General features: G+C 43.1%; 1 protein-coding gene across 2 annotated transcripts; it reads right to left on the bottom strand.

The window, feature by feature from the left end:
* Positions 1-1,576: 1,576 nt before the first annotated feature.
* On the bottom strand, positions 1,577-14,305 carry LOC144828664 (E-selectin-like). 2 transcript variants are annotated; one of them, XM_078687045.1, is made up of 14 exons: positions 14,175-14,305; positions 13,110-13,188; positions 12,179-12,565; positions 11,362-11,469; positions 10,235-10,420; positions 9,942-10,127; positions 9,531-9,719; positions 9,059-9,244; positions 7,704-7,889; positions 6,797-6,982; positions 6,580-6,690; positions 5,382-5,403; positions 5,195-5,270; positions 1,577-2,746 (listed from the first exon to the last, which is right to left on the bottom strand). In XM_078687045.1, exons 2-13 carry the CDS (start codon positions 13,144-13,146, stop codon positions 5,210-5,212), a joined length of 1,845 nt encoding a protein of 614 aa, XP_078543171.1. In that variant the 5' UTR covers positions 13,147-13,188; positions 14,175-14,305; the 3' UTR covers positions 1,577-2,746; positions 5,195-5,209. The 2 variants fall into 2 exon arrangements, with proteins under 2 accessions (XP_078543171.1, XP_078543180.1); XM_078687054.1 differs by having other exon boundaries at positions 5,195-5,267.
* Positions 14,306-14,915: the final 610 nt, after the last annotated feature.

Here is a 14,915-nt window from a genome sequence, read left to right as displayed (position 1 = left end):
GTGTTTTTCCTTCCACCTACAGGTCATAGCACCTAAGTGTATTTTACCGGCAATCGCAAAGTCACCATATATGTCACCATGTCTTTCCTTCCACAGGTGATATATGAACGCGCACTAGGACGCGCAGTAAATACTTACGTGCTCTTACTTTATCTTTGCAGGCCCATGACTCAGAAATGCTGACAGGGCTATAACTGTTCAAAATTGAATGCCATATTGCAGTTGTATTATAATCTATATTCTATTCACTTGTATATACACATAGCACACATTGTTGCCAACCTTAGTGAGTGACAGAGGGATCTGAACCCGTCCTGACGAAGAGGCAGTCAGCCTCGAAACATGTTGACAACACCAGGAGAACTAGCCCATTGTTAAGCCAGATTGTCTCCGCCACACTATTTTTAACGATGCCAGCCTATGACTAATAAAGAATTTTTTGCTTTCATAAGGCCAGGTATTCTTTTAAATCTCACTTTTCCATATCACTCCTGACCCTACTCACACTCACTCAATACACTTCACATAGCATTTACAATATCTAAGTGCTCCAGCGTAGTCGCTAGTCGTAGCACACCCCCTCCCGCAGCGGGGCGGGAACACCCCGATGATGAAGCATGACACCAAGGGCCCTTTTGGTGTGTGAGGCGTATTTTAACAAATTCTGTGTATGCCTGATATACTCTGGTTCACAGGAAACCTTCTATAGGTGGACCTTGTTGTTTATGTACACTTTGGGCTCACCCAGAGTATTCTGCGTGTAGCGGTCAGACCACCACAGGACCACCTCCTCTGCTGGGATCCAGTATCCTACGGTGGTGGAGCAGCGGTCAGGAGCAGTAACATGCTGGATCGCCAAGCATATTATGAGTTGCCTGTCGACTGCCCATTTCAGGGCGGCACGCCCACATGAAAAGGGTAGAAAAGAGACAACTAAGAGGGCCCTAACAGGGTCCCTTGCCTCTACTGGGCTTTGGGGTGCATGCAGGGTGGCACATGTTGTGCCCCCTGGATTGCCCCCCGATTCCATCACGCTATGGTATGCACAACATGGTGCATGCCACACCGTGCTGCAGAAGCTGTCAAGGCGGCAGTCTGCTGTTAAGGCTCTCCTGTGAGACTTAACCAGCTGCCACCATGGGACTGCTGCAGCACCGCCTGCCTGACCTGGAATCAACTCTGAATCTGGCAGGCGGGCGCACCGCGGTCTTGGCGATCCTGCTGCAGACGGAGCAGTGGTGATGCTGCAGGAGTAGTGCCAAAGCCGTAATAAGGCTCTAAGTATGGGTGAACACTGAAGAAGGGAAATATTTATGTAAGATTAAGATCCTGGCAGTCTTATAGTTTGAAGTCTTTGTTTTAGCAAAAGATGTTTTTGCTATCTTTGATTGTACATTGAACGTGTCTCAAATGTTTTGCACAGGATTTAATGGATGTGTAGTAACAAATATTGCCCTTTTATTATTAATTAAATGAATGGAATTTTTATTTTACATGTTTTTGTTTTAATTTTAACCAGGAAAATACATCAGCCAGCACTTTAAATATTTAAATATTAATGTTTATTACTGAAAGAAACAAAAGATCATCTTTGCTACATACACAATATATATAAAGTATTTATAACTTAAAGAAATATTTTAATAAATTAAATGCATATCATATATATATAATATATACATATAAATAATACAATAAACATTATTCTTTTTACAGTTTCACCATGTATTTAGATATGTAGTCCGTCAATTTCAAAGCATCATTTACATGAGCCGAATGCAGTACCTTTAACAATATCAATCTATTTTGAGACCAAATCCCATAGGGATAAATTAATGTTGAGTCTTCGAAAAATGTTTCCATTGCTTACTCTCAGCCAAATCTTTGCATTTTTTCTGTCACCAATGTGGGTTATTTTTCAGGGTAACCAATGAAATACATTCTTCTACCAGATCAAACAGTGCTTCAAGAATTGTTGTGGTCAATATCTTAAAATAATTGAGTTATGAAAATAATCTGATGCTTTACAGTTGGATTGATGGTCGAGTAAAGGTCCTCAGAAATGCAAAAGCACAAAGTGGGAGGCGAATGTACCAATGTCATAAATTACATCTGCCAAAATCCCGTGCACAAATCAGTCCATGTTCCACCATCAAATGTTTATGATGCAACCTTTAGATGCACCTTGTTTATGTCCTCAAAACCAGACACTCATTTGTGTGGTGTGAGCACAAACTCCACTCAAGGCTCATCCCATTTCAGCTCCAATGTACAGAAATAGTTGGTGTTAGTTCAAACTCTCACCAGATGAAAAGCACAGGCATGTGTGAAAAGAAGACAAAACTCTGTCTTTAGTGCAGAGTGTCCATCTTATTCTTCTGTTGGTCACCTGAGAAGGATAATTATCTGACCGTTCATAAAATATTGAACTGATAGTCTGAAACTACACTATGCTTCTACCAAGATCTGAAGGCTTCTGGGATAGCCTAATGGTGTAGCTGAAGAACAAGTGGTTATGGTTGTGCTATTTTAGCAGTTTACTTTTATGATGGAGTTCCATCTGTGATTTTGTTGCAACGTTTCGTACCATGTCCCACGATGATGTTCATTGTGATATTGAGATTCACTGGTCTTGACCACATTGGTGTAGATGCCTCCGTGAGCAGCATGGTGTGTTCTCTGCTGATACCCATGTTTCTGAGACTGCTGAGACACCAATAAACACTCCTGGTCCTTTTTTTCACCCCTGTGAATGCAATATTGAGATATTTAAGAATGATAAAATGTCATCCACTTCATACAAATCTGCTTTTGCCAGTTCAACCCATATTTGATGCCCATGACTTGAGGTCATATGTAGCCTCTATTATTGTCTTCCAGAGTGGATGAAGAGTCAATAGGGCAACCACTCCCCCATATATATACACAGAGGTCAGTCAGTCAGAAAAGGTTTATTCAGCACAAATTGTCTGGGCCATAAAAGCACAAAATATGACAATATTTTACTAAAGTGTAATTAAAAACATGAGTCTCCCAAAACCAAAATTCACATAGTGTGAAGACAGTTAAAAGAAAACAGAATTAAATACAAACGTCATGCATAAATACATCAAAGCAAATTATAACCATATGGTTAAAACTGAGTTCTACGGACACGGTTTACATTTAACCATGAAGCCCTAATGGCATCACCAATAAAACAAAACAAGGAATTAGAATTTTGCACATTAACCCATATTAAGCTTTCGGGTTTCCTGAAACATCTAAGAAAGCTCTAATGTGGATTACTCTGGAAAGAAACAAGGCAACCATATAGTATAGGCTTGTGTACCCTAGTTCAGTCGGAAATTTAAAAGCCACCTGGTGATTAATAATTCTCTCTTGTATTAAATAATAGTTTAAGAAGAGATTTTCCTGAGATCAGGTAAAATTTACAGAAAAGTTCTATGTGCTGAGTGGACTGTTCCAATCAGATCTCACAGGGACTTTTCTGGTAATTTTTCCGCAGCTCTCATTTTTAGGAATGCAGTCAAATAATGGAAAATGAGAAGGTGAAAGCAAATTAAAAGATACCTGTGCTGTGCATTGCTGACTATCTTATTGCACAGTGTACATCTTGACTGCTCATTCCATTCTCTGTACCACCCCACTGTATCCTTAGGAAGGTCTACTTGTTCCCTTTCCCATGGCAGGCCTCCACCACACGCTCTCTAATTTCTTTTTTTGAATACCTTAAGGTATCCTCTGGATGAGACCTCAAATCCCTCTCCGCTTGGTCCAAGTCCGACAGAGCCTGTTTTATGTTCCTTAGCCACGGAATTCTATTCATCATATCTAGGCCCATACAGTCCATAAAAATGAACTTGGTTAAACTTGTTTGGATCAAACTGATTGCCGCAGTAGTAGGGGTTTAGGTTCAAGGATATCCGAGAGGAAATTAACACCCAACTCCCAAAGCACAATAGAAGCCGGGGTAGAGCGGGCTACTGACAGCAGCAGCCTCCTTAATAAGGCATTTTTAGTGTTTGTAAAACACTTTTCTTCGCTATAGCCCAGCTCACTGTGCCCTACTCCGCAACTGAAATTGGTTTAGCATTATAAAGGGTGAGCATCTGGGCAATAGGTGTATGGCCAAATTTAGCCATTAATTAATCTTGATCATATTGGAAACACCGATCTTCCTTCGACAATGCCAGTCAAGTATAGATGTAAACTTGATCCCCAGGTAGCTGAAAGTGTTAGTATTTTGTAACTTACTCCCTTTCTTTAAAAAAAGATGTTGTTTCCCTCCTGCTTGACCACAACTCATCGTATAGGGTTTAGCAATGTTAATTTTCATAATCCTCTTTCTCTCAAAATCTGTAAAAGAATTTATTGAAAGTTGCAGGCTTTTTGGAGTCCGCGCTAAAACAGACGCATCATCGGTATCCAGAAGTATCAAGACCTGCTGCCTACCAATCTTGGGGTTATATGTACCCACCGTTTGGAGCGTTTCTTACACATCATTAATGTATGAAGAGAAAAGGAAGGGCCCCAATGCACACCCCTGTCGAACCGCTCTCCTTGTACCAAAAGGTTCACCCATGTTCCGAATCTAACTTGTGCCTCTAAATGTTCGTATAAATGGGCTAAAAATAGAATAATCTCATTGGGGGAGCCCTCCTTTTTGTCTAAACATGTTCAGATAAATCGAAGGCACTACTAAGATCAATGAAACAAATATACTGTGATCCATCCATACACAGAGGTATAGGTGATGTTTCCCAAAGTTGCTTACACCACCTTACAACTGCAGCTTTAAGCTGATCCCATTTTCATGAGAGCTCAGTTGCTTTGACCAAAAATAACAGAATAAAAAGGCATGGTCTTTTCACTGGACCTAAAGAGGAATAAGTGAGCACTTTGACTCCAGCTTGACCCTGACTTAAGTTTCACAACGTGCCTCCACTATCATTCGTCATTTCCTTTTTTTTTTAGTTTTTTCCACTTTTGTTAGACCCCCATTCCCATCATACTGAGGGAGATTCTGGAATTATCAGAGCATTCTAGGCTAAGCAGATCTTGCTCTCACCCACAATGCAATGCCGCTGTTCCCTCTCATATTCACTGATTATACCGTTGCTCTGTCAGTAAACAGTTGGAAGCAGCCACATAAATAACTCTACCAATAATGGCTAAACCTAACATTGCTTACCTCTTCACTCAGCTCTCAGACTTGCTCCACGGTGCTTTGGTAAACCCCGGAAGATTCAAGACTCTGGCAGCTACTACTAAAATACACAAAAAAATAACAACACTTACAACTCCTGGTTTTAAAAACTAAGGGCGTCGAAAAGTAAAATGAAGAAGTGCTTTATTCAGCAGAACGGGTCTGAGCTTACCTTGAGGGACGAAACTTCTTTGCTGTTAACAGAACAAAAAGATGAAAAGTTAGCCATTGTCTATAAAATACATACAATTATCATCAAACTGTCACAGTTTACTATTTGTACAAAACTTAGAACTAGCTAATAGTCTGTTCACAGATTCCATAAAACCAGCTCCAGATATGATGCTGATGTCAAAAATAAAACCATCTTCGATATCTCCGAATGGGCCATGTGTGCTTGCTCTCTCTCTCTCTTTCTCTCTCTCTCTCTCTCTATATATATATATATATATAAATACATACATACACACACACAATGGGATGCCCGAGCCGGGAAGCAGTTAGTGCTTCCAGTGAGTGGCCTATCCCAAGTGTCTGAGTGATTCTGACAGGGGTCCTAGTAATGGGAGGCACTGGCCCATCTGGACTGGGATCTGTCTCAGGGAACCCGCTGTAAATCTGCAGATTGTGTGCGTTTCACTCGGAGACTCTATGGGCGAAATGCCGGGGAGTGGTGGAATATAAGCAGGGGCATTAGGACCAGAATCACCGATTTCCCCAGTAATAACCACAACCATAGTAGCTGATGCCCCAGTCGGGAAACATCCTTTACAACAAAACTTTTACAACGCAGTGCTTTTACAACGCAGGTTTTACAACGAAAACCATTACAACGCATTGCGCTGGGGGGCGCTCTAGGATAGGGAATAGATTTAATTTACTATCCAACACCTTCCCTAGTGTCCACGGGGACTGGAGTTGGAATAGTAAATTAAACTATTCACTATCCAGCACCCCAAAGCGCTATGCGTTGTAAAGGTTTGCGTTGTAAAAACTGTGTTGTAACAGCATGCGTGGTAAAAGCATGCGTTGTAACGTCATACATCCGCCCCAGTCTCAATAACCTGGGGGGGGGGGTAATATGGCTCGTGATAAGGCTCTTAATCTACATGGAAATAATGTGGGATTTGATCTTTGCCGTATAGTAATACAAGTGTGAATGGAAGTGTTTATGTGTTTCTAATCTCAAGTGTTATTGGCCCATATTTAGATGGAATGTTACCTAATATCGAATAGGACGCATGTATTTGGGGGCATTAATATGCACATAGGCTTTTCTGTTGAAGCAGGAACTGATCTGACTACCATAAAGATACAATACGATTCTGACTAAAACCCAGCACTCGACATAGCTCAACAACACGCCTCACCTGTCTTCCGCAGCCGCTTAATGAGAAACATGACGAGGGATGCCATGGACAGCAGGGACGCCCCGGTTGCTGCGATTCCAACCGCGACATAAACGTCCGGATCCTCGGGTTCTGGAAGAGAAGCGCGCACTGTGAGATGCCATGGCCTGGATTTCGTTGATAGTTAACAGTGAGCATAAAAAGCTACAAAGGCTGCCGACCGGGTAACATATCATACCTCTGCACTGCGGAGATGACGCGGTCCAGTTCCCGGAAGCACTGCACTCCAGAGTGCTGAAGCCCTGTAACGTCTTCCCATTGGTGCATTCATAACTGCATACTGTCTTGTACTGAAAGTCACCAAAGGGGCGGGAGCAGTTCATGACCCCGTCATGCGGCGCTGCCAGGATCTCACACTGTGCAGCTGTCATGAGAAGACACGAACCAGTTACTAACATCACACAAAGCAGTTGTACAACACTATCAATGAATTTGCAAAAAAGAAAACATTTATTACATTGTGACAACTTCCAATTGGTCAATACATCCTCTGCCTCACTCCAATGAAAGGCTGAGATATGGTTACCAGAATCTATTCCGGCTAGGAATGGGTGAAAGGATGACAGTGTGCCATAATTATATTTATGCGACAAAGATGAACAGGTGAATACTGAATCACCTTTGGGCTCTTTCAAGCCGTGAAATATCGCCCCGTTTTTTTTTAAATATATAGGAATGATTACTGATATGTGTGCGTGTGTATTTTTTAAGAAATTAGGTAGAGGCAAATAAAGTGATTTGCAGAGGTTCAAGAAAATTGATTTTAAGCCTAAAAGTTAAGAAGAGAACCAAAGTCTCTTCTCCCAAATTTAGAAGGTAGACCTTTAACTACTCTCACATTGAATCTGGCTCTGATGGTACCCAAGCTCTGAAGGACGGAAGTCTCTCAACCTGCATCCCATGATACACTCCTGGAAATGATGGTGATATAATGTATCTAATGAACCCTTTCCTGCATAATAAATGTACCTCTTGGAGGATAGTGCTGTACAGTTGAGGGCAATTATTCGCTCTCATGCATTTCTTACATGTTTGCATGGCATAGAATACACGTTGTCTTCTAACGCTCAAAGATCCTTTCATACCTTGGCAGGTCGGTGCCTGCTCTGTCCACAGTCCTGAAGATGAGCATCTGAGGGTTGGCTCTCCTATTAATTCAAATCCCTCCTCGCAGTGGAAGGAGCAGCTGGAGTCAAAAGCAAACTCGCCGCCGGCACTGGTGCATGTCATCTCGCCATGTTCAGGCCTCTTCAGAGCCGCACAGGTTAAAGCTGGAAAGGAAACAAAGCGCCACAGGATGGTCAGCCAAAGGCCAATGAACGCTCGTTCTTATACTCATTCAGCAAACTTTAATACAGCCTCATTCTTCAAAATGGCAGGATAATGGAAAGGCCCTAGTAAGAGGGAATTAACCCACATATGTTCAGAGGTCTACACAGTTTGAGGGCGCAGCTACAGTTGTGCGACTGTGTGTGAGCAGCATCGGCACCTGGCTACCCTGGAGTTTTGTGACAAGGATGAATGATATACATATATGATGATATTTTTTAAACAATTTTTCCACCGTTTTATTGTTAAATCGTTGTTTTAAACACCATTATTTTAATTTAAACTTGGAAAGTGATAGGGATACTCTGTCCAGCGAAAGGGTGCACCCCAGTATGATAGCTGCCCGCTATCATCAGAAGTATGAACAACTAAAAAACCTTAATGGAGGAGGCACCCCAACATCATTCTTCAAATCCAGGTGCTTTGAATACCTAATCTCAGATTTAGTATTCATATTCATACATAGAATGGATAATATACGTCTATCATCATGTTTTATCAGAACGATACAATCACTTTGTTCTGAGTTTATATTATTGAAACCCTAACCCGATACACAGACATTGATTATAGATAAACATTGCAGCATATAGAAACGCCAACAACTGGTTCCTCGTTAGGAACAGTTCACAAGTACAAATAACCAGTAGTAGAGACTTTAACTCTGAGTCGCACATGTATAAAACAGAACTGATGCCAGCCGACACGAAGGGGTGGGGGGGGGGGGCACGTGTGTATAGGTGCTGGCGAGTTATACCAAGATCTTATCCTAGAAGAGGAGAATCATACATCCTTCCAAAGCTCTGACATGGCAGATGGAAGCAGCATTTGAGGGCTCCTTTCATTCCAAGGCAGGGGCTTGGAAAATACACATTATTAAAGACATACTCAGAGACAGTACCCAAACGTCTTAAAACCCCGTGGATATGTTCATTGTGCGGTGGCTGGCACACTCTGACGTTTGGAAAACTAGATATGACCACTCCAAACACCATCGAGGGCTTGGTGAGTAAAAAAAGCTCTTTGGACAGTGTTTTTAGCCGTTCGGTTTTGTCCTGCGACTTTTAGTAATAACTGTATTTCCGTGGTTGTCATAAGAGAAGGCTCTTACCTTCGCACTTGGGGGGCTCTCCCGTCCACTCGCCCTGCGCTGTGCACTGCAGAGACGAGGACCCGCTCAATGTGTAGCCCTCGGCGCACGTGAAGTCACAGACCGAGCTGTAGGAGAAGTCTCCGTGCGGCCCTGTGCAGGCCACGGAGCCGTGTTCAGGCCCGGCCACCTCTCCACATCTCACAGCTGAGAAGACAGAAATCAATCAAACCCCGCATGAGTCACGCACCAAAGGAAGAGTGCACAGAGGTGCTTCTAAGCTCTCTAGAGAGCAGAGTCAGAAACATCTGGAAACATGAGGGCAGCTCAAAAGGGGCTGGCCATGCTTAGCTACATCAAACTATCGAATTTCAGAATTGAAACTGAGTTATTATACTACTTTACTACAGGTGTTTTTACACATCCAATTGCACACTATAACAACGAGGGTTTACACAGCGAATTTTCAGCGTGCTGACACAACGTATCCTACCTTGGCACTTGGGAGCGTCCCCCGTCCAGTGACCCTGTGCAGTGCACTGCAGGCTGGAGTGCGAACCCATCAGTGCGAAGCCATCGGCGCATGCGAAGTCACAGGTCGACTTGTAGGAGAAATCGCCATGTGGACTGGTACAGGACACGGTTCCGTGTTCAACCTCCTTCATTTCACCGCACTTTACAGCTAAAAAACATCATTGCAATATTAAAAGGGATGGCGCCCACCAAACAACGAGTGAACAAAGCTGCCGACGTAAAATGTGGATAGAAGAGGAAAGAGTCCTTGCATAGAGAGAAGGAGCGGGGTGTGGACAACAGAGAGACAGACCGAACCACTCCGGTTGAAAGATTTCCAACGAGAAGACTGTTGTGGATTAGAGCTTGCCATCGAGGAAATATGATTTACCTTTGCACTGGGGGTGGTCTGTATCCCACTCTCCAGACGCCTCACACACCAGCTTGTCTGATCCCTCCATAACAAATCCTTCCTCACAGGCAATGTTGCAGGTGGAGTTGTACTTGAAGTCCCCAAGCGGGTGGGAGCAGGACATTACCCCATTGGCTGGATTCACAAGGGCGTCACATGCCACGGCTGAAGGAGAAGAAAGCAGCATTGGTGTTCACGGTTCAGATCAAAGCATCTCCAGAAGCCAACTGCGGCTCGGAAAAAGAGCCTGACTTCAAATCAACACACTTTACCTTGACATTCCGAGAGAGCAGCCGTCCAGTGCCCGGAAGATGCGCAGCGCGCGGTGTCAGTTCCATCCAGGGCATAGCCTTCCTCACAGGACACCTGGCAGGACGTCATGTAGCTGAACTCTAAGACCGGGTGAGTGCAGTTTAACACACCGTTCCCCGGGGCATCCAGGGGCTCACATGCCACCACTGCAAGACAAAGGGCGCGTGTCACCAGTGCAAGATAGAGGACAAAGGCCATCAGAGCAAGACAAAGAGAGAAGGCGACAACTACAAGAGCGTAGGACACAGAGCACCACTGCGAGCCATAGGACACAGGTCACCAGTGTAAGATAAAGGACACACGCCATCGCTCCAAGACATAGAACACGGGTCACCACTCCAAGACATAGGACACAGGTCACCACTCCAAAACATAGGACACAGGTCACTACTCCAAGTCATAGGACACAGGTCACCAGTTTAAGGTAAAGGACACAAGCCATCGCTACAAGACATAAGACACAGGTCACCAGTGTAAGGTAAAGGACACAAGCCATCGCTACAAGATATAGGACACAGGTGACCAGGGTAAGGTAAAGGACACAAGCCATAGCTACAAGACATAGGACACAGGTCACCAGTGTAAGGTAAAGGACACAAGCCATCGCTCCAAGACATAGGACACAGGTCACCAGTGTAAGATAAAGGACACAAGCCATCGCTACAAGACATAGGACGCAGAGCACCACTGCGAGCCATAGGACACAGGCCATCGCTAAAAGACGTAGGACACAGGTCACCAGTGTAAGATAAAGGACACAGGCCATCGTTACAACACATAGGACACAGGCCATCCTTGAAAGATAGAAAACATAGGCATTCATAGCAACCGTATCCTCATTAATAGACATAGGGCATCTTCATTTTTAAAGCAAAATACGTAGGGCATCATCGTAAAATAAAAGACATAATCAACCAGGACACTAATCACTGCTTTAGGACAGAGAACAGAAGCCACCACCGCAAACAACAGACTGCACAGAAAGAAGAGGCCATAACAGGGCGCCTGGTTACATTTCTGGAGCGGTTCTCTGTGCTCGGTCCGATAACCTCGATCCCTTTAGAGTGACAACCAGAAGCAATCTTACCATGCTGACATTCCGGGCCATAAAAGCCCTCGTTGCACTTGCACGTGTAGTTATTGATGGTTTCCACACATTCCCCGTTCCCGTTACAAGAGGCTGGGTGACAGGCGGCTGCAGAAAGAACAAGCAGACATTACATGTTTAGCTTTGATCCATTTTATCAGCTTTTAACAATTGCAATTCTCCCCGCTTATCCAAGTAGGCTCTACCGATGTCACAAAGGACCAACAAATCAGAGGGTGGCATACCAGAGGAGCTATACAAACATTTAGACGTCTGGTGATGTGGCCAAAGCGCCTTTATAAGGTCAATAACCTCGGAGGTAACCCGTCAATTACTACCACTGCGACAGGAACTCCTTAAAGGACACTTAGGTAACATTATAGGTAATGGAGGAACATTATACAACAATTGGGTTGTGGTTTATTGGAAATATGTGATTAATATTACCATTCTCATTGCTAAAGTCAAAACTAACATTTAAATTTGTATTCATTTTATTACTTTGGAATTATGCTTTTTTAATGGATCTCATGTCTGTGTTTCTTTTTAAAAAAAGGCAAATCTGTAAATCCAAATGGAATTGTTGCTCCACATTTAATGAAACTTAAGCCAATATATATTGTTTTGTACAAAACAAATGCGCTGTAATGGAGCATCTTTGACATTTAAAACCATAACGGCAGTCGGGTATGATTTAAAATGCGGAATTATATATTTTGAAATACAAATAGATTAAAAAACATATATTAACTACGAAACGAGTGAAAATAATCAATGAAAGGAATAGTGTTGACTATAAATGGGCTTGTGGCTTTACCTGTGTAGCATAAGGCCACCTTCTTTTTCCGGCATGATTCATCATTCCAGCTGCCCTGGTCCTGGCGCCTCTTGATGTAGATCTCCACGCAGTCCTCGTTGTTCCTTTTGTTGTTTGGTTCATTGGTGGCCCAGTTGGTTGCCTCCTCCGTCAGGATCTTGTTGGTTCCAACCCAGGTCCACTGGCCCTGGATCTTCCTGATGCCAATCCAGTAGTAAGTGGCAGCAAAGGGGAGGAGCTCGTTGAGATGCTGGTTCTCCGCCTGGTTCTGGATGGCCACCATGTCGGTATAATGGGCCCGGCACCAGCGACGAGCTTGCGTATAGTTCATGGTGTTGTTGGAGTAGTGATAGGTCCAGCTCTCTACTCCAGGGAGCATCAGAAGTCCTGAAACATTATAGGTATCTTTGGTTAGTGGGCGCCCATTTTTACCTTCTGGCACTTCTGTGCGCTCAACGCCCTACTCGGCTTGTTGCATAAACTTACTTTTGAGATTGACACTCAACTGAGTGTAGGCAGAAGGTGTGTGTGTGTGCATGTGTGTGTGTGCATGCGCGTGCACGTCTGTCTGTGTTGGTCTGTCTTTGTGCCTGTTTATGTGTGTACCAACACAGATACAGTACACGTGAAAAATTGTACTGTGTTGTTGACAATGAGTACCATATTGTATACTCATAACTGCGATTGCATCCGTGCCTAAAATTGATTAGCTCCCGAAAGTTTTCCCTTTTTTCTACACGTTTTAGCTACAATCTATCTCACCATCCCACCTTTAGTTGGAACGCACTGAATGCCACTTGTACATTATGTTTACAAGGGAATGTCAAATAGCACAGCATCCCGGCTATGTTGGAGAATTCATGCTATGTGCAAATGTGTGAGACTGTGTATTTACTCAAAATGCCAGAATCCGCTGCAGTTCATAGCTTACCATAATTGATAACGGACAGGATCCACAGGCCAATCATGTTTCCGGTGGTCTGCTGAGGTCTGGACTTGAGGGCCAGCAGCTGTAGGAGGAAACAGGTAGTGTCAGTCCCCTCTACAGGTCATCACAGTGCACTTTATCCCATCAGCCAGAACACCAATACCATGCATTCAGTTCTTCTCTGTGGGCTAGCCACACTTGCCAGACTATCTATAAAGATGACCATTCACAAAGAGTTGGTGGTTATTTGTCATAAAGAACGCTTATAAGACTCTTAGCATACTTAATCACCCACCCGAATTTAACTCGAGTTTCACTTCAAAAGGCTGGGTTCGAACCCGTCAACACACAAAAGCCTGCACACTTCCCAGAGAGGCTGATTCGACTTGGCCAGTATCCCCAGCCCAGATTACCTGGATGAAATGTCTACTTTGTAAAGTATCTTAATAAACACCTACTTGAAAAGGCTACAGCTACAGCCAATTAAAACCATTCACGCTTTAACATAAATGTTATTGAAATAAAATTAAATACTAGGTAGACACATTCTGTTGACAACGGCAACACCTCTGCGATACTCTCTGTACTGTATCCTAAAATTTCTTAATAAAATCTTTTGAAATATAAAACTCAAGCAGAGAGATCTTTTGTGACTTGAGAGGCAATACATCACATAGAATCAGCACTTCCAAAATAACACTATCATTGACCACAGCACTCTCTTACAAGTGTGTGAAGCAGGACGCATTGGGAAAAATGGGCGGGGCAAAAATATCAATATAAGACATTAAAAAAGAGTATTTTCATGACAGCACAGGAACATACATACAAAATTCTCAACAAGATCAAGCGAGGTTCGGATGCACCAAAACGTGCAGTACAGTAGAAATTGACAAGTGATCAATTTCCTGGCCCCTACTGCAAACCTACTTAATATTAGTGTTCATAATTAATACTAACATAAGAACAATCGAGTTTGTGCCATCCTAGCACTGTAAATTAAGTTTTTCCCTTCCCAACACTGTCCACATAAGGTAGCGTTTGGGTTTTCCCTATTCGGCATTTTACCTGCAATTTGGAGGAGGTAACTCTTTGATTCCTTCTTAGATGTGGGCAAAAGTGGCGCCGTGCTTCAGTTTTATTCTTCTCCTTTGTGGTCCGATGTCAGCTCTTGCACACGCAGCTAGGTTCTCCTGTGCTTTGTCCTGCTGCTGAATCCAGCAGCCCCCTTTATATCCTGAACAACCGGCTTCGGTTTCCTTGAAATTCCCATGACTCAGTAGCGGATCTGCATTCAATGGAAGGATGCAGACAGGAGAATTTCCCCCAGAAAAAGATTCCCAGAACTCTCCGTGATGCCAAATTACACAATGACATACTGACACTTTCTTTTTCGCATGTGGTAGTGTCGATAATAATGTAGCATGTATACATTGGTACAGATAGATAGACAGAAAGACAGGCGGATAGATAGATAGATAGATAGATAGATAGATAGATAGATAGATAGATAGATAGATAGATAGATAGATAGATAGATAGATAGATAGATAGATTAGATAGATAGATAGATAGATAGATAGATAGATAGATAGATAGATAGATAGATAGATAGATAGATAGATAGATAGATAGATAGATAGATAGATAGATAGATAGATAGATAGATAGGCAGGCAGGCAGGCAGGCAGGCAGGCAGGCAGGCAGGCAGGCAGGCAGGCAGGTAGGTAGGTAGGTCTGAGTGGGTGGATGGATGGGTGTATAGATAGACAGACAGACAGATAGACAGATAGATAGATAGATAGATAG

Source organism: Lissotriton helveticus, chromosome 1_1 (genome assembly GCF_964261635.1).
Source record: "Lissotriton helveticus chromosome 1_1, aLisHel1.1, whole genome shotgun sequence".
NCBI classification, from domain to species: domain Eukaryota; kingdom Metazoa; phylum Chordata; class Amphibia; order Caudata; family Salamandridae; genus Lissotriton; species Lissotriton helveticus.
The sequence above is the reverse complement of the archived record's forward strand: the minus strand, read 5'-3'. Positions and strand labels throughout refer to the sequence as shown.